General features: G+C 30.6%; 1 protein-coding gene across 3 annotated transcripts in view; it reads left to right on the forward strand.

Annotated features, from left to right (window-relative positions):
- Positions 1-24,141, forward strand: part of pico (ras-associated and pleckstrin homology domains-containing protein pico) — a 90,382-nt gene that overhangs the window by 61,576 nt on the left and 4,665 nt on the right. For all 3 annotated transcript variants that reach the window (XM_088188415.1, XM_088188414.1, XM_088188413.1), the window contains 6 exons: positions 22,272-22,515; positions 22,588-22,700; positions 22,777-22,863; positions 23,282-23,516; positions 23,590-23,739; positions 23,809-24,024. In XM_088188415.1, the coding sequence (XP_088044541.1) occupies positions 22,272-22,515; positions 22,588-22,700; positions 22,777-22,863; positions 23,282-23,516; positions 23,590-23,739; positions 23,809-24,024 (1,045 nt within the window). The remainder of the gene's footprint in view (positions 1-22,271; positions 22,516-22,587; positions 22,701-22,776; positions 22,864-23,281; positions 23,517-23,589; positions 23,740-23,808; positions 24,025-24,141) is intronic.

Here is a 24,141-nt window from a genome sequence, read left to right on the forward strand (position 1 = left end):
AGGGTTAAAACTCTCAGAGGAGAAAATGCATCCGATCATTGTTGCATTTGAACTGTTGACCCTTGTTATATAGACTCTTAACATTTGCCGCAAATATAGGTATAGTACATACATAGGTATAGTAAAATATATGTACCTCTCCCTAGATTTGTGTATTATATTACATTGGATCAGTTTATATGTTAAAACAGACAGTTTTGCCTCATGTCGAGTTAATCGAATTTTAAACTTAAATTGTTCACTGAAAGTTTCAATATGTTCAAGTTAATAATATATATTCACTATTATATATGTACATACTATGTTCTATGATTTTTTAAATTAATAAATTGACCATGAAAAAAAAAATTTATACTTTGTAAATTGTTTTTTTTTTATTATTTTTCAGATAAAAAGGAGTTTTAGATAATTATAATAAGTTATCTGATTTTTGTTAAATTTAATTTATAATTTATACTAAATTTTGTTGCGGTCGCTAATACATTTAAAACATTTCTTAGAACTGACGATAAATTTATATTTATGAGGGTGGCCCATCTGAATTCTTTTGTGACTTTTAAAGCGAAAAGAAACCGCCCATAAATATTTTACATTTATTGCGTTTGCGGTGTCACTGAAAAGCATTATAGGAAAATCTGTTAGTATATTTTAACGACGGACAAATTGTGATTATATTATTTTAAATGTCATACATTGTAGATAATGTTGTTTTTTTGCAACTAATTAGGGTCCAAATGTATAATTGCGTTTTTTGTATTAATCAAGAGCGAATTGCGTTGCTGAGCGAAATTATTCTTATGCGTAATTAATATAAATATTAATTAAAATCACAATTTCTTCTACACACAAGAATTGCTTCTCAGAGAAATAAGTTATTCCGATTTTATTATTCTGAACCAGTCATATCAATTTTGACCTTCAATACGCGATAAAAAATGGGAATCAAAAACTTTGGATTGCTGTAAATATTTTAATAAAAAATTAAATCATTGATCTGGGTCCGGTCATCGCGAAACCAGACACAATTTTGCGTAACGACCTCGTTGATTACCAACGACAGAGGAAGATAGAAAATATAGACAATGAAAACGGTTAATATTCAGTGTCGCTTAGAATCGACGTTGAACGTTGTTTTATATATATTTTTTTACAATTCTACAACAGCGAGTTCAGGAAATCGCGACCGACCTTCATTTCTAATGATATTTTAGTTATTATCTGACTTTTTTGTAAGCAAGTCGAATGAAAGGCCTTTTAACACGCAAGTTTGGCTTACATGTGATATATTTATTTAGTCGTCTGATGCGACTCGATTCTAACTATGATAACTATGTCAATGTGATATAAAATTAACAACGAGAGAAGCATTATTTCTACATATTTCCATCACATGCATTCAATATATTCACAACCAACTATTATACATTAGTGTTTACGGGTTTTGAGGGCAAAGGGGTGCTTGACTTTGCAACCAAATAAACGCCGAAAGGGGTGGTTTATAAACATATATAAATTGCTTAATATATTTAAATGTCACTATCAGGCGGAGAAGTTTAATGGCGTGTCGAGTTGTATTATTGTCGGGTGTGTTGCTCTAGTCTCAAGACTGCTGCGATTCCGTGGCGTTTCCACTTTCTGTGACCAAGTGTCACATATTTTATAATGCTGGTACAAGCCAGCTCTGATGAATTATAGATGGGGATGTTTGCGAGTCAAGTGAATCGCTTCTTGAACACACCCACCGAACAGTCCAAATGGGCACTCCGGCGATCAATAACCAAAGTGTTGAAGGACAATATTAATGTCATTTTTCAAAAAGAGTAGTTTTTTCGGCAGTACTTAAGGGCTGTGATCCATAAAATAAGTCTAAATAGTCGTTAGATTGACCTCTAAATCATAACATTGTGCTGGTGGTTAAAACCGAAACAGTATATACTTTGGTATCCGAATAGTATCTACAGAGATTTAGGAAATATAAAAATTGAACTGGATAATTGGTAGCATTTACTTAAAATAAACGTACTGCAACTGGCATTATCTTTTGAATAGTGAAATACATATAAGAGATTTGTTCTGAAAAGTTTTATAAAAATAAACATGATAAACCAGTATTCGAATCTCATATGGACCATAATGTTTTTTAATTAAGGAACCCCCGAGGGGATAAAATATTCTTTCGACGATCTTCCGCCATAGGTTTTGATATGTCTGCGATCGCTCAAATAACCCGAAAATAACAGAGTTAAATCATCCGAGCAACTTACATTATTTTACTACTCATGACACCTTGTCGAAGGCCTTCTCATAATCGTGCATAGTGACTTATATTTATTATAAACGTAATAATAGTTATTTATTAATAATATATATGTCACTCATTTACATTCTTTGATTTTAGTCTAGTGTCTCACTACTTAATTACTTGCTAAATATGTTGCTGACGCTTTTCATGTTGCTATGGAAAATTTACAATAAATAAATAAGTACAAAAATACAATAATGAATGGCATATTTTGAAAGAAATGTTTTTCTTTATATTGATAAATTATGCAGCAATGAAGTTTTTAGATTTTTAATAACAGTTAATTAAAAAAAGATAATCAATACGAATCGCATAATTATAATTCTGACCATCGCCATTGAGCCATTGTGGTTGTCGATATAAACATGTTTAATGCTGTAGATTCAATCCGCATTATTATAATACACGATATATTACAGATTCTTGTCACATTATCATGACACGTACAACATAAATCGGCCTTGTGTGCTGCAAATAAATTAAATAAATAAAAAAAAGCAAAATGACATAATGATATTTAAATTAACAAGATCCGAATTATTTTTTTAGTTATGATTTATTTATTTATCGCCTCGTCCTATAAAACGTTATAGATCATTTTGAAATTAAAATATTATTATAATACCTAATCAGACACGACCTTATTGTGACAGCCCAAGTAGGATGTCAGGCCTAACCTCAGAATTAGGATTCTCAATTATTCGTAGTTAACTATTCAAATATTTGTAATGTTTTGATATTAATTTATTATCCTGTCGTTTTGACCATATATAATAAATTTGACTACTTAACCATTTTGTTATATGTTCAAGCGTATAAAATAATATTCTTGTAATTGATTGTTTAACATTTTCAACATAATGAAAAAAAAGCAATATTGTAACCATATGATTATGCGAATTATTATTTTGGTAAGCAAGAAGTTGAATTTTAACTAGAATGTTATATAGTTATCTGCTTTTTAAAACATACAAAATAGTATATTTACAACTTCTAAACCTGGAAAACAGTTTTGTCATTACAATAATGTGTGTTTCGTAACTATTACAAGTTTCGCCTTCGATAATGATGTATATATACATAATATGTGCTGATTATAGCAATGTAGAAATAATCTCAAGCGGCAATTTCGCGATTTAACCCACCCCACGCCGGCCCAGAAAAAAATAATTGCCTACTCGTTGTTAACTGTGCGGACACATCCTGATGAATCCTAGTAGTGGACATCCTGTGTGACCGACCAGTCATTATGTAATTTTTGCAATTGCCGTTTGCAGACATTGGTTCAGCAACCGCATCTGCTTGTGTCTCGATTGCGCTTCCCTATTAGGATTGATTCCCATAGGGTAGAACAAAGATTCCCATGCCCAATAAATATGTAACGGTTTCGTGTTGCTTTGCTAAATCAAGGGTATCCAATCATTTGGATTATCTGGGCCGCATCGCTCGATAAAAAAATGTTAAAGAGCCGCATGTGGAATTTAATATTTGTTTTTGACTATTGTGTAACGTTTACAAAGAGTCAATTACAATTTTATTTTGCACACAAGAAACAATATTTTTTTCGGGGTAGAATTTTAATACGGTTGTGGTCAGAATTTATATAATATAAAAATGTCAGAATAAATATTAAATATTTAAAATTTATATTATTGCTCGGAATTTATATTAAATGGTTAAACTTTCAATTGGACAGATCGAAATTTATATTGGAGGGTAAAAATTATTTTTTTCAGTATATTTAAGAAATAGCCAGTATTTATATATGATCTGTATTGTAACCTCAAGGTCAGTTTTATGTTGACAAATGCCCAGCATTATAATATATGGTTAGCAACATTGTCAGATGTCAACACTAGTCAAGCGTGCCCTTCGTCGCCGCTCTGTCGTTATTCCCGCTTCGTTCGTCGCTCTAAATACCTTCGCGTCCTACATACAATTAAATTAGAGTTATTCATTGGATGTTCTATTGTTCTAACCAACGCTCGCTCCAACCTAACCTGTCCAGCAGTTTTTCTGCGAGCGAGATATTTTATAAGATATTTCTAAAATAAATAATTTTTTGCCCATTTATATTTACAACGTTAAATTTTTTTAATGTCCTATATTCTTCCTAAATCTTCCTAAATTTTTATTCTGACTATGCTATTTTTATTCTAACCATTTGATATTTATTCTCACACTGAATTATAATGCCTATGACCATTCATTATTTTAATTCTGATCGTTACATATTTTTATTCTGACCGTAAGCTATTTTTATTAAAACCATTTTTTCATTTTATTAAATAAAATATATTCTGTAGAATGCAAGAAATAGTTTCATTAGTGGTATTAGTTGTTACTATATTAAACATAAGCGAAATATTGCTAATGTTGCTTTTACTGCTTTTTATAAACCTGTGAATAATCGTGCCCTAGAAAAGTCAGTTTTTTAGTAATAATTAACTCGTTGTGAAATCCTCGAAAGAAGCTGAGCCATATCTGTAACATCAGTGTTTTTATTAAAAGCTATGAAATAAGATCTGTAAGTTTTTAGGACAAATTATTTCTGCTTTCTATATCGATAACGTTAAAAGAAATATGCAATTCTATTCAAATATCGTGATTTACTTATTCGTCTTAGTTTTCAATACAATTTAAAATTTAACCGTGTCTTGTCAGATTTATGTCGATTTCACAGTGCCAACACTTGTATCGGTAAATGCGATAAATGGTATTTTTTACTATTAAAATGCTTTCAATCATTCCACTGTTTTTTACATATAATTTTTATTGCTTTTGAACAGTAATACAAAGCCTTGTATACATTGTTCGTCTGATGAATTATGAATGATACAATTTCGTTCCAACCACACCTTGATTTTTATTTATCGATATTTCACTCGTTCATTAGAATCATGAAGAATTTTCCTCTAATTTACTTTGCATAAGGACAAAAAACTGGTACGAATAAATTGCTCGAATCCTTGATTAATGCGTATTTTAAGAGGTTGAAGGTTAAAGGGGATGCAACAAAATATAAATAAAAAAATATTATTAGTAATAAAAGTTGTCTCTTTAAGTTTCCTCCTTTAAAAATAGTTTTTGAATTTACTAATGAATTTCAAAGTTTTTTTAATTATGTATTTAAAAATATTATCTAATCATTTTTATATTTTTAATTTTTTAAATTTATATTTTTTGTAGTACTAGTAGATATCAAAAATATTTATATTTTAAAACGATATTTATAACTCACAATCAATCATAAAAATGATTGTCAAAATACATATTTTGAAAAGCAATCGATATCTATAAACTATAATTTACAGAGAACGAAAATTCCGATTCATCTCAATTATAAGTTGAAATCGTCGTTTAATTTTACATATAAATTAAGTTAAAGAAAGATTATTTTTTTTAGTAGTACTGTTCTTTTTGAATATATTTTTAATGGCATGGATTGATCTTTTTAGTTACATGCTTAATATAAATTATGCTAATAGTATAACCATGAGGGCGTTTCTATAGTAACAAGTCAAAAACATTATACGAAATTGAATTTGGATGTCGTAAATATAATGATCAATGAGTCTGCATTTTTAACCCCATTGAAAACATTTCATGTATAATATAATATGACTCACACATTAGCTACTGTTATTAATAACATTACCATTTTCATCAAGACCGAAATAAGATTTGCGATTAGAGTAATATTAAATATCGAAATACGTGGTATTATTGTATATACGATCGGCTTATCAAAGCATCCGACTTTTGCAGTTCAATAAGCTTGTTAGCTCATTACATAAACAGGATACCGAGGTCCTACCGAGAATACTAATTTAGCTCATTCTAATTGCATCCTCTGTTGCTCTGTGCGACTCCTGCACTTTATGCTTGCAATATTCATACTTTGAAATTGGATACCTCTACGATTCGTTTCGGATCCAATAATTCGGCTGCCTCTCACGAGCTAAAATTTGGCGGGGTTGAATTGAATGAATAACGAACGACATCCTAAACCCGTTTGACGAAATTCGTGGACAAAAAGCTTTTGCCGAGCACGTGTAATTAATATAAAACGTTTAGCAAATGCGTATACAATGTGCTTGAGCACAATAGACTAGCGATATTACAAACTGAACGTCTGTCTGCGTCATAAAGAACAGCGGATATTTCGTGATGAAAAAATTGCGTTATCGGTTCTTCATGCGCTGTTAATTTTTCATTTTGTTACTATTGCGACAAATAATGCAATTTGACGCTGTTACGTGAATAACTTTAACGCGAGGGAAAATGTTTGTAGATCCTACGCGAGATGACTAAAGATATCGGGTATAGAAAAAAAGCATTGACCTCATAGTTTTCCATTGTGTATTTTTATTTTAAATCACATTTAAGTACGAGGGGTGCTCGTAATGTAAAGATATAGTCTATAAAAGTATTTGTGAATCATTATGTTTTGGGATTAACGTTTAAAATATTAAATTTTCACTACTTTTTAGCATGGCATAAATAGCTATAAGAAAAAGTATGGATTATATGCTTTAAAGAAGTGAAACATTCAAGCGTTCTCATGTGCTCAGGTGCATCACTAACAAGGATAATTAAGATCATATGACACCATCAAAAAGAAATTCTCCAGATAGTCGAAGGATCCAAAGATCAATGACATTCGTTGGGAAGGCAATTTATTGTGTTCGGCTCCTGCAAGGGTTCTATGGTTGCGGTAATGAGTGATTATTAATGACATTTGAAAGTTTGTGGCTGTTGTTTAATATTGCGTTTACACTCTCTGGAAGTTGTCCGAACCGAAGTTCAACTGAAGTCGGCCAAGGTCGCCAACTTCCGAGTAGCGGCCACACTGCCACAAATTTCATATGCCGTCCGGACGGCGGGCGTGAATGACGTACGCACGGCGGCTGTTGTCATCTACAGCTGTCATATTTGCGCGCGATCGAAAAATGTGCCAAATAATCGCAATTTTTAAATTGTCATATTATTAAAATTACGCTACTGATAATTATAAAAGTTTGTGTGGGCACTCACCAATACAATATCAGTGAAAACTTTTCAGTCGTAAATATTAAATTTACGCAAAATCTTCGTCGGCTTTTGCAAAATGCCATACGGCATAAAAATTATACTTCAGAATACGAACACCACATCTGTGACTATCCTAGAATTTGTCGCCTACGATTCTAAATAAGAATTTGTTATGGTGTGACATTTATATAAACCGATCTAGGAAAATACATAAGGATATTCGAAACGATTTTTTTTAACGAAATCAAGTACCACTAATTCTTTTTTAATTATTTACTTTTATATAAAAAAAATATAATAACGATATCTGTTACTATCAAAAATATAATTAATCCCTTTTGGTGCCCTAAAATATTCAAAGATGTCAATAAGAGTCTGTTGAAGTCCCCCTTGACCACGCGACCACGATGCAGCGCTCGTCGTGCGTGTTGACCATAGGACGCCTTCGCGCATACTGAAATTGAACCGAGTTACTCGTTCTATCTCAGTTTGCGAAAAACCATATCATGATCTCTCTCACTCTCGTCACTTAACACGCGAGAGAGCGAAAGGGGAAGTATCTCACCTCGGACAACTTCTGAGAGATTTTAGACCGAGCTCGACCGAAGTAACCCACTATATTCTCCGTCCTTGGACAACCTTGGCCATCTTCCAGAGAGTGTAGTGCAGGCATTACTCTTCATTCATTCTCTCGCTATTGATATGATAGCAAATCTTAGCATTTAAAAAATTATATTTATATAATTAAAAAAGAAACGTCAAAAAGAAGTTGCGCTTTTTAATATTATTTATACATATGTATCTATTGATGTAACTATCAATCAGCTGATTTGAATCATTCTCTTTGGAAACCAACGATCCATCCCGCTGTTTGTCGAGAGTAATGCACGAATGCCAGTGAAGCGGTTAAAATCCAACGTGTCAATAGCGGAACCGGTGCACTTTCGAGAGTCATATTATTCAAGCACTCCAGCTAGCGAGAGTCGTGTGTGTATACAATATACCAACCCTCGCCATTGACCAGACGTATTTATCGATTTCCGGGATGTGAAACTAAACAGTTACCGTTCCGACAGAAGGAGAAAACGTCTCGCCGCTGACTACGGAGATGCAAATTTTTGGTCACGAGCGCCGATGTGTGTACCCAGTAGGTACCTACTCATTCTCGGTTGGGGGAAAGCTCTTTACAAAATATATACATATACAGTAGCGTGCAAAAATAAACGCATCATATTTCATATGAAACTAAAAATGTATTACAGTTTAAATAAATTTATAACTATTTAAAAGTTTTTTGAAGTATTACATATAAAAATATAAATTTAAAAAAATTGAAAATAAATGACAAATATAAAAAAGGATTAGATAACATTTTTAGACACATAAGTAAAAAAACTTGTGTAAGTGTTCATTGAAGATGATTCAAAGTGATTCAATATAATCAAAACTATAAATTATGAGTAATAACATGTTCAATGTTTAACTCTTGATAAAGGTCTTATTGTTTTTAAATATTTTTCAGAAGCAATGATAGAACAATTTGCTGAAATATATGGCTACAACGTAGAATTAATATATATAAACAAAGAGTGAATCTTCTCATGTTGAAGTCACTGTCAGCAAGTATTATCTTTTTATAAAGAACATACTACATAAGTTTGATGTAACTGAATATCTTGAATTTGACTATTCCGAAAGGAAATGAAGGCACAGAACAAAAATTGAACATATTTTGCCACATCGGAATTAAAAATAAGCCACTCTTAGATATTTTGGCTATCGATTATTCCAGGTATGCAATCACATACATATTTATAATCATGGTAAAATGTCGTCAGATAACATCCCAGAAACTACACAAATGTATATTACGAGTCGTCGCTTGGAACGGAACAATCTTGGTTTTTTGCTGCAATAATGGTTTTAATTTATTTTGCTGTAACCAAACTTCTTCAGCTAAATAACCGACTGCATCACAATAAATTATTGTCACGCGATCGTCGTGAAAGATCGTATCCCCAAATATCAATAGATAAAAAATACGTTTTATTAGTATTTATTAGATAATAACCTCAATCTTCATACGTACTAAGTATATATTACATGTTCACTTTTAAAACAATCAAATCTAACGTATACGTGCATTAAATCTGAAGCAATGATAATGTTTATGTATTATAAAACGAAAAACTCACTTTTCGGCCTAGGAGCCCGTCGACGGGAATTCAAAATTTGAAGATTTCATTGCGAAGATTGTTTTACGATTGTTTAATCAATGTATTCTTCTTATCTTCAACACATTATGTATATATTTAATTTTCATGTTTATAACACACCTAGTTAATTTGCAATCCGATTATTAATAGTCAGTCAAATGGAACAATGACGAATTAATAAAAATTATTGTCGCGTAGCAAAATTTTATTAATAAATAATAATTATTTAAAACTGTTGTCACGTTACTGTCGGCCATCTTGTTTTATATTTGAATGCTTATTTTTCATTGGTCGAAACAATAGAATACATTGCCGGTGGCTCAGAAATCAACGTAGCAAATTCAATTTTTATTTTTATTAAATATATTATAATTAAATATATTTCCTTTGTTTACGTGTATTATTATATACACCGTTCATACAAAGCGATACGTACTAGAGAAAAAAAATAAAAAGTGTACCTACTTATCATCGCTAATAAATGTGTTTTAAATCAGACATAGTGCCATGCTTCCGGAAAATCGAGCTGAGTATTTTTTTCATATTTCGTGTTTTTTTTCAATCATTTGTGCATCAGGTAAAATCATGTTTGTAATTTTTTCGGATTTTTCACATTATTTATCACATATTTGTATAATGTTGAAACAGCGTGTTTACATGCGGTAAATGACGCATTGTGATTATCGAAATAATGCGGTTAGCAGTCGTTGCGTGTCGAATCATTAATGTTTACCAATTTTAACTGTCAATATCGAACTGTTATTTTAATTGTTTTAATTAGTTTAACCTCTTGTTGACCGTTAAACTGTACCGATAACAAAATGTTACCAATGTCTGATAATTTATGATATACAATGTCACTCTGTTTAATTATTAAAATCTATGAATATTGCCGAAAATTTACAAAAACGACACCTGAAAAATGTACTTTAAATATTTTTAATTAAACAATAGAATTTCTGGAGATAATTATCGGTTTTTCAGTTTTTTTTTTTCAAATTTAATTCTGTGCCCGTCCATGTAGAGTCTGAAGAGCATGACAAGACAAAGGAGAGTTTGTTCTTCCTGGACCATTTCAAAAGGGTTATTAAAGCATGTCGGTTCTGATTTTGGTTCCGATCAACAGCAAATAGATCGTAGTAGAGATTTCAAATCGTTGTCCAATTAGATGTTTCGGAGCATCGTTCCAGAGAATTGAGACATGGTGATATTCTCTAAATAAATGTTCTTAGCAGTTAAAAGCTTTTTTAGTTTCTCGATTCCAACTTAGTCAACAAAACAGGTGAATCCGAATTTAAAGATCCCACGCTAAAGATTAAGAACACCTGGTCTAAAGTAATAAAATATATTATCTTTCATGGATGTATGTATAATCATAGCTGTTACCTTTCCGCAATCTATATAAATGTGTATTGATAAAATATTTCTAGAAATCTTATCAATCGATAAAATCAAAAACTTGATAAATAACATTCAATTCGTTTATATGTCGATGACTCTCTTTAGATATATTTGTATATCAAATGCTTTTCGTTCCACACAAATTTATATAATTCACTTTTTAACGTATATAGTAAAGTTTTTTTGCAGCAATTTATATAACACTAACCAATGAAATATAATAGAAAAATGCAATACAATTTTTTTGGCAGGCTTATAAAATTATTTTATATATGTACCTATGTATGTGTGTTATATGTATTATTTTAATTTTATCTTACTTTGCCAGTTAAAGTGTTAACCGCTTCAATAATTCGTCGCACATTTTGTAAATATTTTTAATTACCGAGTTATAAAAAAAAATACTAGCACTATGTAACTTGTCCTTGGTTGTAATAAAGTATCTCAAGTCACGCTTTTGATATTATTCTGTCGAGGTTGATTTTTGTATCGCAGTTTTAGTTAGTTAATGAATACATATTTTCAATATTCGCTTATATATTTATTATCTTCCAATGAAAAACATTTTATGTAAGAAAATAAAGTAACGGAATAAAATATATAATTAATAATAACACATTTTAGTTTGATCCGGTCTTAGCAAATTATTCATAAAAGTTGTTCTTCAGACAGCTTTTTCATACCTATGTACATATATATCTATTATATTAAATATTACTAAGAGATGTTTGATGAAAAAGATTTCGTTTGCTACTACGTTTTACAGGCTACATACATATATTATTATTATTATTATTAAGATCGTTTCTCAAATCAAGTGTTATGATGAAAGACGCTCAATTAGTCATAACATAATAAACTCGCAGAGACAGATATTTATTAGTCTATAATATAGACTATATAATCACAATAATTTTGACGAATTAGGTATACGTAAGATATCTGAACTTCATAAGTTCGAACATATTATATATTTGCATTTAGAGTAAAAAAAATAATATGAGTACATGTCCATTCGTGGAAAAAATGAGTTAATGGGAGTTTTAGTCAGATAATTATATCCTCTTTTTATATTTATAATCACGCAGTTAATGGTGCACAATATCCTCATAAACTGTAAAATGTTATCGCAGGAATGTTTTTGTTAAAAGTGGAATAGGTATTATATTGAAATAGATTAAGGTTTGTTATTATCAATTATCTTAAGTAATTTACTTTCCATACATTTTTATTTATAAATTCATTATAATATAACTGCAATTATTTCTTAAACTCGATTAATCTTTTATTTTAATTATTTTTTTCACATTAAAAAAATTCAATTTTAATTAAAATATAAATCTAAAATTGCTTTCATTATTTGTTATGACGCAATGAAGATGTTTGCAAGCCTATTGCATCGTTTCTTGGACATTAGTATTTGTGCCTAAAGATAAACGATGCAGACTCAGGCGATCGGTAACCAAGAGTCGGAGGATAATAGTAATGTACGCAGGGTATTGTCTAGCGCGCGTCCTTTCCTAATAAAAAGTAGTTTTTTGAATCCGTGCAATATTTCCAATTATTAACGCAATTATTTGGTCAAGAGATATTATTGTGAATATATTTCGTTATTAATTTATCGATTGATCTTGTAAAATATGGATTTTAACATCTGAGTTTTGAGTTGGTAAACGATTACTTTCTTAGTTGATTTTTTGTGTTTTTATTAGAACATATGATTAATGTATATTTACTTTATCATATAAATAATTCCGATTTAGTAGTTATTTGTCAAATCTACTTCTTAATCGTACTCAAAAACCGACTATTGATTAATCCAAATTATTTATTGAGAAATATTGTGATGGACACTAATATTACAGTAAGGGATTCATTAATAGCAATAATAATATTACTGATATTTGAATATATGTATTTTTATAATACATTTCAGGAGATTGTCTTTTAAAAATACCTTTGCTTGTAGATATTTCATTTTTTGACACACTTTGCTGGAAAGAGAAGGGTCAAGTGGGCGTTGTTGCAATTTCCTATGTTGCGATACCATAATCCTCTGTGTCGTGTATTCAAATATTTTTATAAATCAACGATGAACATTATACAATTATAATGTGAAGTGCAAAACTCGACATTAAATACTTGACGACATGAGTCATATGAACCCGCATAGTCATTAGAGCTAATACATAGAGGCAGATAAGAGCTAAGCTTTTATGATTTTTTATTATATTTTACGAGGGTGAGCTATGATATAAAACGCCACACCTATCAAGCGAGCTTCATATCAAGGTTTGCGTTGTTAAAAAAATTTATCATTATTCATAATTAGACCCTTAATCGTAAAATTCGTATTCCATCTGCGTGAATCCATTATAAATACAGCATCTGAGGAGAAAGGGCACATATCAATTTTTATTTGCTTTTAAAATATGTTTAATATATTTACAATGCAGATTAATATTTTTTAATTATTAAGAAAAACTGTGATTCTCGTTTGCTTTTAAGATCACCCTATAATTTTAGAATATCAATTTATATCATTATATTCGAATCCCCATCGGTCAATGTATATATCACTTGCTTTAATCTCCATCTATTTCTACGTTAGGAAGAATATTTCTTTACAATCGAACGAGTGTTACTGACTTTAATTTTGTATGCAGTATTCGAATATGTTAAATATGTAAATAAAAAATAATTATTGCTCATAATTATTTTAATTATTCATAATCGTTAAACTTTTTGTATTTTGCATCTCTTACATCCATGCTTCTTTTAGGTTACAATAATCTACAGTAAGATTTGTATTTTAATCCCTTTAAATATTTTTTTTGCTTTTAAAATCAAAAGTAATATTTATAGGAAATTAAAATTAATTTATTTCAAGCACGGATAACCGCACCCAGATACACTGATTATTCTGTGTATTTTATTTCACAATTTAAATATTTAGATTTTAACACAATTTAAATGTTCATTAATTTAGAGCTGAATTATTATTGAAAATTATATACATAGTAAATATTTTTGAGTTAACGTAATTTATGTAAGTAAAAAATTCAAGCTCAGGTGCTAAAGATGAGACTAAATGTCACATATTAATAAATAATTCATGAGCATCAATCTATATACTTAATAGTAAATATATGTATGATATTGTTTCTCGACGTCACGTGTGATATTTTTAGCAGCTTTTGTTAGGCTATTTATAACTTTGCACAAAAAAGGTTCCGGACCACTGTGCCGCTGGACGTGCGTCCCTAATGAGCTCCGCGAGCGACACGCGAGTGCTGCATGGAATTCCGGAAGATACAATGGTAGTTCGATGATACCCAAACCTTGACGCATTACTGTTAACTCGCAATTGACAAGATAAATAACGACGCGACGTGGTTTATTTTATTTTCTCCTTCAATGTTGTATCATAATGGTTTACAGTTAGTCATGTTACGAAATACGCGAGAATACGGTTTATAAAACTCTATTATGTTTCGATGATAATTAATTTTAACGAAGGATGTTTAGAATAGAGCCGAATCGACTCAGGTGCGTTCTATAATATCATAGCGGTACTTTGTTAACACCTCGACAAGGGTTGGTTCAGGTATAGGATCCAAACCACAGGACTAACACTATAAATTTTCACTCTTTTACTTTTTTTCTGTTAGAAATGTCTGATGCAATATGTGATAAAATTGTTTGGTATGTATGTAAAATAATAATAAACAATTAAACTTTTTACGCCAACTCTATCTTCTTCGCGATAATTCTGTTGACTGTTATTTTTGTTGATTGGCAAAAAAAATGAATAATGTGGTCACCATTATTTATTCATTTTATTTTAGAAAAATTTTATTTACTGAACGTATTACTTTTTAATCATTTAAATGAATAAAGAAAGGTCTTAAATGATTAATTTGATGTATATGTGTATGTATTATAGGTATAACATATCTAGTCCTTAGCATTCTTATTCATGCAGTCTCATTTTTTTGCCATAACATACATACAATATATGCAACGAAAACGATGTTTGAACAATTCCATTCAGACAAAACACATCCAACGAACATGTCATTCTATAGTTGCGTTAGAAAAGTAAGCACTTATTCAAACATAAAAGATATTTGCATTTACAAAAAAATGACAGAGCTCATTGTATTTTTTCTCTTTGACAGTATAATACTGTAAGCAGAGGGAAGTATGTGCACGACACTCTTTGAGAAGCATTCTTCTACTAAGTCTAAAAGTACATAACTTAGACGACTGGCATTCTGGTGCATATTAGAAGCGTCGGAAACAGACTATTTCCATTTTTATTTATTTTACGCATTTTATATAAAACAATATTATGTTGAAATATATACAAAAAATATTGATTTTAAAAATATATATATAAAGGTGTCCCAAAATTAGCACAAGATTTTAATTTGCCGTCATTTGTGCAGTAAATGTTGACAGCTGAGAGTTTAGGGTTAGTAAAAATAAATAATAATCATAAATAATCCTAACCTATGTACTTATTAATTCAATAAAAATTAACAATCTAAAGCAGTGGTTCTTAACCGGTGCACCGCGGTGCACCAGTGCACCGCGAGCTTATTACAAGTGCACCGCGAGAAAATTGGTAAAAACAAAAATTCCGCAAAATAGTAAAATCTTAATGTTTCAATCAATTTATATTTTATTATAGTCGTGATACCCCACAATAGATAAATTTATTACCAAACGAAATTGTGAATCAGACCAAAATATTAATGACACTGGGAGTACAAGTGGAAGAAGTAGTTAAGATGTTACTAGACATCATACGTCTCATACAAAAGAAAATATATCCAATAAAATAAAAAAAAATAATGGACAGTATTCTGAAGAATATCTACGTTATAGTTTTACTAGCATCAATCAGGAAGGATATCACATTCCACTATGTGTTGTATGTGGAGAAAAACTGTCCAATAGCGCGATGTATATTGACAAGTTAAATCGCCACTTCACTACGAAGCACGCCGATCTTGCATCAAAAAGTAAAAATTACTTCAAAAGATTGTTAAGCATGCAAAATAAACAAGCGAAATATTTTGAAAAAACTGTTAAAATTTCCGATAAGGCACAACTGGCGTCATACAAGATTGCTGAATTGATTGCTGTACAATTAAAACCACATACTATAGCAGAGTCTCTAATTTTACCTGCATATTGTGAAATAGGAAAAATTATGATTGGTGATGAAGCAAAAAGGAAATTATGAAAATTCCTCTTTCAAACGATACAATAAAAAAAGAATTAAATATGTCGGATGATACTGAGAAAACAGTTAACGATAGACTTTCCAAGCGATATTTTGTTTTACATGTCGACAAATCTACTGACATTAGCGGTAAGGCACAAATACTAGAATTCGTTCGTTTCATAAATGAAAACAAAATAGTGAATCAATATCTATGATGCAAAGAACTTGCCGAGCATACGACAGGACAAGATGTTTTTGATCTTATTTATTCATATTTAGAACAATTTAAAATATCATGGGAGTTATGTGTAGGAATTTGTATGGATCGTGCTCCTTCAATGGTAGGCTCATTTAAAGGATTTGTAACCCTTGCAAAGACAAGAAAACCTAATATTATATCTACGCAGTTTTTTACATAGAGAATCTTTAGTTTCGAAAATATTACCAGAAACACTAAAACCTGTACTAAATCAAGTTGTAAATATAGTGAATTTCATAAAATCAAGACCTTTAAAAACATTCATGTTTAAAAAACATTGCATTTCCATGGAAGCTATGTACGAGTGTTTGCTTTTTCACACTAAAGTCAGGTGGTTATCTAAGGGTAAAGTTTTATGCCGATTCATAGAACTTAAGAATGAATTGTTAATCTTTTTTCGAAATGAAGGTATGGATGATTTTGTAAAATGTCTTCAGAATAATGATTGGTATGCTAAAGTGGCATATTTAGCAGATATTTTTAATTACTTAAATAACGTTAACACAAGCATTCAAGGAAAAAACGAAAAATTCATGACATCCATTGACAAATTGACAGGATTTGGGAAAAAATAACTCTTTCGAAAAATCGAATAATAGAAAAAAAAGTAGATATGTTTCCTTCACTTAACGAAAACATTCCCAAGGGAGTTATTTCTGCAATAATAGAACATTTAACTTTATTGGATGAAAAAATTGCACATTATTTTCCATTCTTAAATATAGAAAATTATGACCGGATACGAAATCATCAAATTAGTCTCATTGTCGACTGATCGTACTCTAAAAATTAAATTTTCCGAAATAACTATGAAGAATTTTTGGATTACTGTCCAAGAGGAATATTCACTTCTTTACATGAAGGCACTCAAAATTTTGTTACAGTTTTACAACATCATATTTGTGTGAGCTTGGTTTCTCAACAACAACTAATATGAAAACTAAAAACGAGAAAGACAGAAAAAAATTTAAACGAAGAATTCAGGGTAACTAAATAAAATATTCGACGTAATATTTCTGATATCTGCAAAAGCCAACAATCTCAGGTATCACATTAATTAATTTTTGATTGATCATATAAATTCCATTATGTTAAGCAGGAACGTCATTTTGGGTAAACAAAGGGGGGAAAATGCACCACTTAGATTTGCCACCCAAAGAGCAACTTTAAATATTAATACAAATATTTTTAATAAAACACGTAATTAAAAATTGGTTCTAGGGCAAAATTAACTACCTAAATTTATTTTCAATACTCAACTTTTTTATATAATTTAATTTTAAAAATATGTAAAAAAAATTTATGTAATTTTATATGTAACTATTATTTTTTTTAAATATGTAATAAAAATTATGTCCACATATTTTTTTCGACCTCTTAATTCTGGTGCACCGCCACTTTTTCCCATGATCAAAAGTGCACCGTGACTTTGAAAAGGTTAAGAACCACTGATCTAAAGACTAAAAAATGTGTTGTCTGTTTAATTCAAATCTTGCGTTAATTTTGGGACATCTTATATACATATGTTTACATTAATGTATGATCGAAATTTAAAGTTGTCATTATTTTGCCAATAGAACATTTGAGTCGCGTAAGTTTTAAAATATAAATACGTACACGTTAAAAAGAAAAGAAAAATTACTTTTTAACGTGTACGTATACTAGAAAAAACACTAAGTGGTTATCACAATTCCACAGTGCCCTCGAATTCTTTAATTGTCAAGAATAGCGAAAAACAAATTGGTAGGGCCATCTTTGAAACTTTACTATTGTATATATATTTTTCTATATGCTGATGGAATCTTTGTATCGCTTGACACACTACATCTAAATTGGCTATAAAATCAGTGCAATGAACAATATTAATGATGTGCTATTCTAGACCACAAATAATTTTAACATCAATAATTAATATATTTTGCCCTTATTGTTTTGTAAGCCAGAACCATTAATGTGTAGAGTCACACCAGGGTTAAGATTGACCCAGAATCCTTGATTGTGACAACCGAGAGTGGTTAAACGTGACGCCAACACGGAGGCGTTCGAGGTCTGGCCCTACTATGCCATTGTGGCCTTTTTTCTATTATGTTGTGCGCGATGGTGTTTATTATGGTGTTCGATAAGAGTCGTTAAATGAGTGGCGTTTGGTCTTCGCTCTCGGGCCCTTAGCTGCGGTATAATCCAATACACAACGACAAGGCGTGGGAGGACCAAAACAGAGCCGAGAGAGAGAGAACTGGTTTTGCTTCACCGAGTAAAATGCGCCCCCCTGTTTCTTACTTTATGCTTCCGAGCACCCACATAGGTATCGTTAACCCCTTGTCGACCTCGCCAATGGTGGTGGTTATCCCACATTTTAGCTGGACGCTGCATAATGAACAAGCGACACTTATCGATCGATATTGGGAGCTCCTGTATATTTTCAGTAAATGCTTAAACACACAATTATTCTTGCTTTTAAAGCATTTAAGTATTGCTCACGTTTAAAGCGGAACATAATGCAGTGGTTTCCAAACTAGTTAGTATGCCCCATATCTTGGCAACCCCCCTGATTTCATGAAATATATTTTCCTTATAAAAAAAATTGAAATTTACTGTAGAAAAACAATAAGGTTTACTTATATGTGTTTAAAACCATTATTGATAATAATTGTGAATCATAATGATTGATATAAAGAATCGTATATTCTATTGCCACTATCATGTACATACATATCAGCATCAGTTTCTTCATTATTAGTAGATTTTTCTCTTGTAATCAGTCAATAAATTATCAGAATAAATTTATATTTAATGATTAAAAGTTAAACTTTTTTAAACCAACTCGCGCGATCAATTGTCTTGTCTTCAAATCAGATCAGCATTTGAAGAAAATTTCTAAACTGTTACTGATTACATTTTTACTATCAGTAAAGTCAACTCAGCTATATAATAATTAAAAAGGAAAGATCCCGATAGACTTATTGTCAAATTCCTTTTTATAAAAAATATTGAGTTACATCTTTATCTTTAACTAAGTTTGCACTTGACTTAATCTTCAATACACGGTGTCATATTATTTGATAAGCCGATTTAATCGACTACCAGGTGAAGTTTTACTACAAAAACTTATCTGTAACTTATCTGTTTTTAATAATTGTAAACATATTTTTTTCTTTTTTCTTTTTATTTTATTATTTAGTTCACAATGTTTACACACGTGTTCGCATCGAATTATTATTAAAGCTACTCGATATACAGTAGCTCTTTAGCTCGATTTTATACGTAGGATTAAGAAAATCTAAAAAAGTTTTTTCATTTTAAAATTAAAAAAATGTTTGCGGGTCGGCGAAACACGTGAACGTGTGAACACATTAGACACACGCCAAGTCAAGGACTAACTGAAAACCGAGAAATATTATGTCAAGGATTAACCTCATTCTTAAATTAGAATCAAAATATTTCGTTATACTGAGATTAGTATTCGTTACAATAAAAACATTTTGTATGAAAGTTTATCGGGGACCAATTGAAAATTTGTTGTACTGGGAATTTTGTTGTTTCGGTATTCTTTACAAAAATATTTCACTGTAAAATTAATTGGTGAAAGTAAAAAAAAATCAATATATGCATATAAAAGATTGCTTCGAGAAATATCATACAATGGACAAATATAAGCAAACATCCAGTATATAAATATGTAATTAATGTACAAATAATACATTCATACATAAATTTAATACATCAAAATAATAAATAAAACATCAAATTAACTAAATATTATATACAAGGATAGAGCGAAACATTCTTTCTTTTGTCATTGTATTCTTGGGTGTTTTTTTTCAACATCTGGAACGAGTACAGGGTTTACCCTAAATAATACGTAAGAAGCATATTAAATAAATTGGACCGCAGTAGATTCAATATGAAAAAAGTTGTAAAATCTAAACTCTCAGTTTTAAAAGCGAGAGACATTACTCTACGGAAGTTTAGTTTTTATTTCAAGCGGATGTGGATCCATCGCTACTCAAATATTTTGGATTGCTTGTCTTTAAATACAATATTTTTTAGATTATATTCTTAAGTAACGATGGGGAGATCTATCTTTTAGCATATTTGACATATTTGTTTTAATAATAAATATGTACATAACATACATTATACTCGCGTAGCACGTGTCTTTCGGCGCATATATAGCGTTCTATTAACGGATGCTACTTTAGAAGGGGAACGTATTTTAAAATGTCTTTATTTAACTCCTACTCCTTGTTCGTGAATATCTGATAGAACTTATAAGCACCATACAGCTCCTCAAAGTGTTTCAATTTAATTTTATATAAAATTCATTCGGTTCAGAATGTACAGTTGCCACTCTACCAATTAACGATCGTAGTTCTTCCCCTCTTATATGAATGTTGTTTTTAATTAATGAACATGCGGGCGATGTTAAATTATTAATTGAATTGAGTGATAAGACGATATTAAAAATATGTTTAATGGTAGATTACACTTAACCTAGAAATCTAACTGAATCATTGCAATATATGAGGGGTTTTAATAAAAAAACGTGTTTTATGGAAATAAATGCCATTTTATAGAGCTATGTCATTAGGTTAAAATCTAGTTTGTTAGATGTTATATGAATTAGTTTAAAGTTGTTTTTCTAAAAAACATGTGTTTAGAGAAACACTTTTAAAATTAAAATATTGAATTTGCATATTGTATTGTATAAATTGATCTAAAAAAACGCCAATGATTTTTTAGAAACATCCATGAAGTTTCAGTCCAAATTTGAGCCCACGTGCAAAAATGAAAAAAAAATCTAGACAGTTTTATAACCCACCGTTTTCAATATTCGGTTGATACCTTCTATTCCGGAATTGAAGAAGCACTTCCGTATCATTTGGCTCTGTAGACTTCACAAAATTCCCTGGAGACATTTTTCGAATGTAGTGCACCCATCAATCTAAAACAGCATTTGTATGGCATACACCCCTAAGGGTTGTTCACATTTATATTTATATATAGTCCTCATCGGTAAAATGTCTCTCATGTAATTATAATTGTGGTGACACATTCTTCACCAAGGGTAATTGTTTTTACCCTTAAGCCGATTTATTGCACCCATTTCGACGAATTTTTAAAAAGTTTTAATTTATACATTGGTTGTAACGTGACACGATTTACGAACATATAATAATATAGATTTTTTTACTCAAACTAAATTGTGGACCATTTGGTATTATATTAAAACTTTTATAAATATTTTCACCACGAAAGCTGACGGTCAACTGGCTAGATAACCACTCAAAAACAATATTGACTCCTAAATAAGTGATTAGGAGTTCAGAGAAACCAACCAATAAATTACGAATATATATTTTAAATTCTTGGACACCAAAAAATTCATTCATTATTCATAATGAATTTTTCTATTATTTATAGCTTTAATATTGCATATTCGAATAGTTGAAATTAACGAATATTTGGAAACTATTAGTTTTTTACCAATCCAGAAATAAAGGCCAGTATTTGATCACGTGATTGACATTGCTTTATGGCGTTCAATTGTTTTCATGCCGCCTCTGGTTGTTATATCGATTGATTTTTATGTTTATTTTAACGGTATAAGACAAATCATTAAACCTAATTCATTATCAGACCCACTATACATACGTAGGTTAAATAGGTTTACATTAAACAAAGACAAGATTTTAGAATATTATTTCATCTTTCTTTTTAAATAATTAATATTGATCAAAATAAATATTTAATGCCTTAAAATATTACATAAACATTGTTTTATTATTGCAAAACTAATAGAAATATATTTTTTCTTCTCAGGGTTTGGACAGCGTACCTAGTCCTAAAGAAGTTGAGATCGACATGCTGAAGCCGCTCTGTACTGAAATTTCAACCCCACGGATTGATTCATACAGGTTTTCAATGGCGAATCTGGAGGATTCGCAGGAAGTAGACCTGGACGCCATTCTAACGGAACTAAGCGATTTAGAGAAGAAGTACGTGGACATTAAAAGGAATTCATTTCCACTGAACGCACAAACCAATAATAAAGCACCGCAATCGGGTAAGAGATATTTATCCATCGTATTAGTAAACATATATAATAAATCAGATTTAAACATATTTGCACTCTCAGATGCAGTCAATCAATCGAATCCGATCCAACACTTGTCCAATAATTTAAATCCGTCCGCAGTACTACCGCAGCGGACCGATTCTCCCGATAACGATTCAGCTTTCAGCGATACTGTAAGTATATTTTAAATATTATACATATTTAAAAATATATTTGTAATGATTCTATAAAATATGTTTGCTGTTTTAGGTGTCGATGTTGTCTAGTGAATCGTCAACTTCGAGCGGCGCTAGCACTGCCAATAAGCCGTCTGGATTGCCGTTGTATCACACAAAGGTGCTTATTACCAACACTCCTTCTGTTTCTTGATTATATTGATCCACGTGCACCATACTATTTAGCTCCTCTAGAATATAATCTAAAATATTAAGTGCCACAGACATAAACGATCCGTCGAAGTTTAGTCAAAGTCACCGTACGGATACAAATGTTATTTGACATTTTTGCTTTATGCATTTCCTTACAGAGTTTAAATATCTTTTCTTATGAATAGATATTTGTTGTTAAATTACTATGTATGCATTTTAATTTTTCTGCTCATAAAATTTACTATGAGTGTGTGTTGTAATTCACTTGAAACCTGTAGCTTCTTCTTTATTCATTATCTAGTCAATGAATATGTGCGTTTAGGACAGAAATTTTTAAAATTATAGGTAATTTCCATTTTCATAACTTAATTAACCTAAAATTTTAGGATGCCGCTTTTATGGCAAAACAAGAAAAAATTCGCCTTGCCTTGGAGAAGATGAAGAAAGCGTCCATAAAGAAGTTGTTTATTAAAGCATTTACTATTGACGGCTCTTCGAAGAGCTTGCTCGTCGATGAAAAGATGACATGCGGATACGTCACTAGGCTGCTGGCCGATAAGAACCACGTGCTTATGGATCCGAAATGGGCACTGGTTGAACATCTGACTGATCTACATATGGGTAATTATATTCTACTTTACATCTACTTACATCATAAATCGATAAATTACTAAGTATTGCATACGGTTTTTAGAACGAATATTTGAAGATCATGAAATCTTGGTAGACAATTTGATGTTGTGGGCTCGAGATTCAAAGAATAAGATATATTTTGTAGAGAGGCCGGAAAAGGTGGCTCTGTTCCACAACCCCGAAAAGTATCTTATTGGTGACTATAATAAAAGTATGTAGTTATATCTTTAAAAATGTCTTAAAACCATGGCTAACTTTTATAAATTATTTTCATTTTTAGATAATCATAATGAACAAGATGAGCATTCTCGAGGGGTGCTTATAGAAGAGTTTTTCAATCAAACACCGTCTGCAGACGGTCAAACTCCAGCCGATATCTTAACCGATGGCACGACTTTTGCCAATAATCCAACTCCGCATGTCGAAGGACCACTGTTCATTAAAAGTGATGTTAAAAAAGGATGGAAAAAATACCATTGTGTCATTAAGCCCACTGGTTAGTGTTCATTGTAAAGAAGATCATGTACCAGACAATAGCAAGCGCTTAATATATATTTAATATAGCAAATGCGAAAACAGCCTTTTGTGAGTATTTATGGCTTGTATAATCTAT

This window comes from Plectrocnemia conspersa, unplaced genomic scaffold (assembly GCF_051122295.1).
Source record: "Plectrocnemia conspersa isolate PC_06_02 unplaced genomic scaffold, ASM5112229v1 ptg000006l, whole genome shotgun sequence".
Lineage (NCBI taxonomy): Eukaryota > Metazoa > Arthropoda > Insecta > Trichoptera > Polycentropodidae > Plectrocnemia > Plectrocnemia conspersa.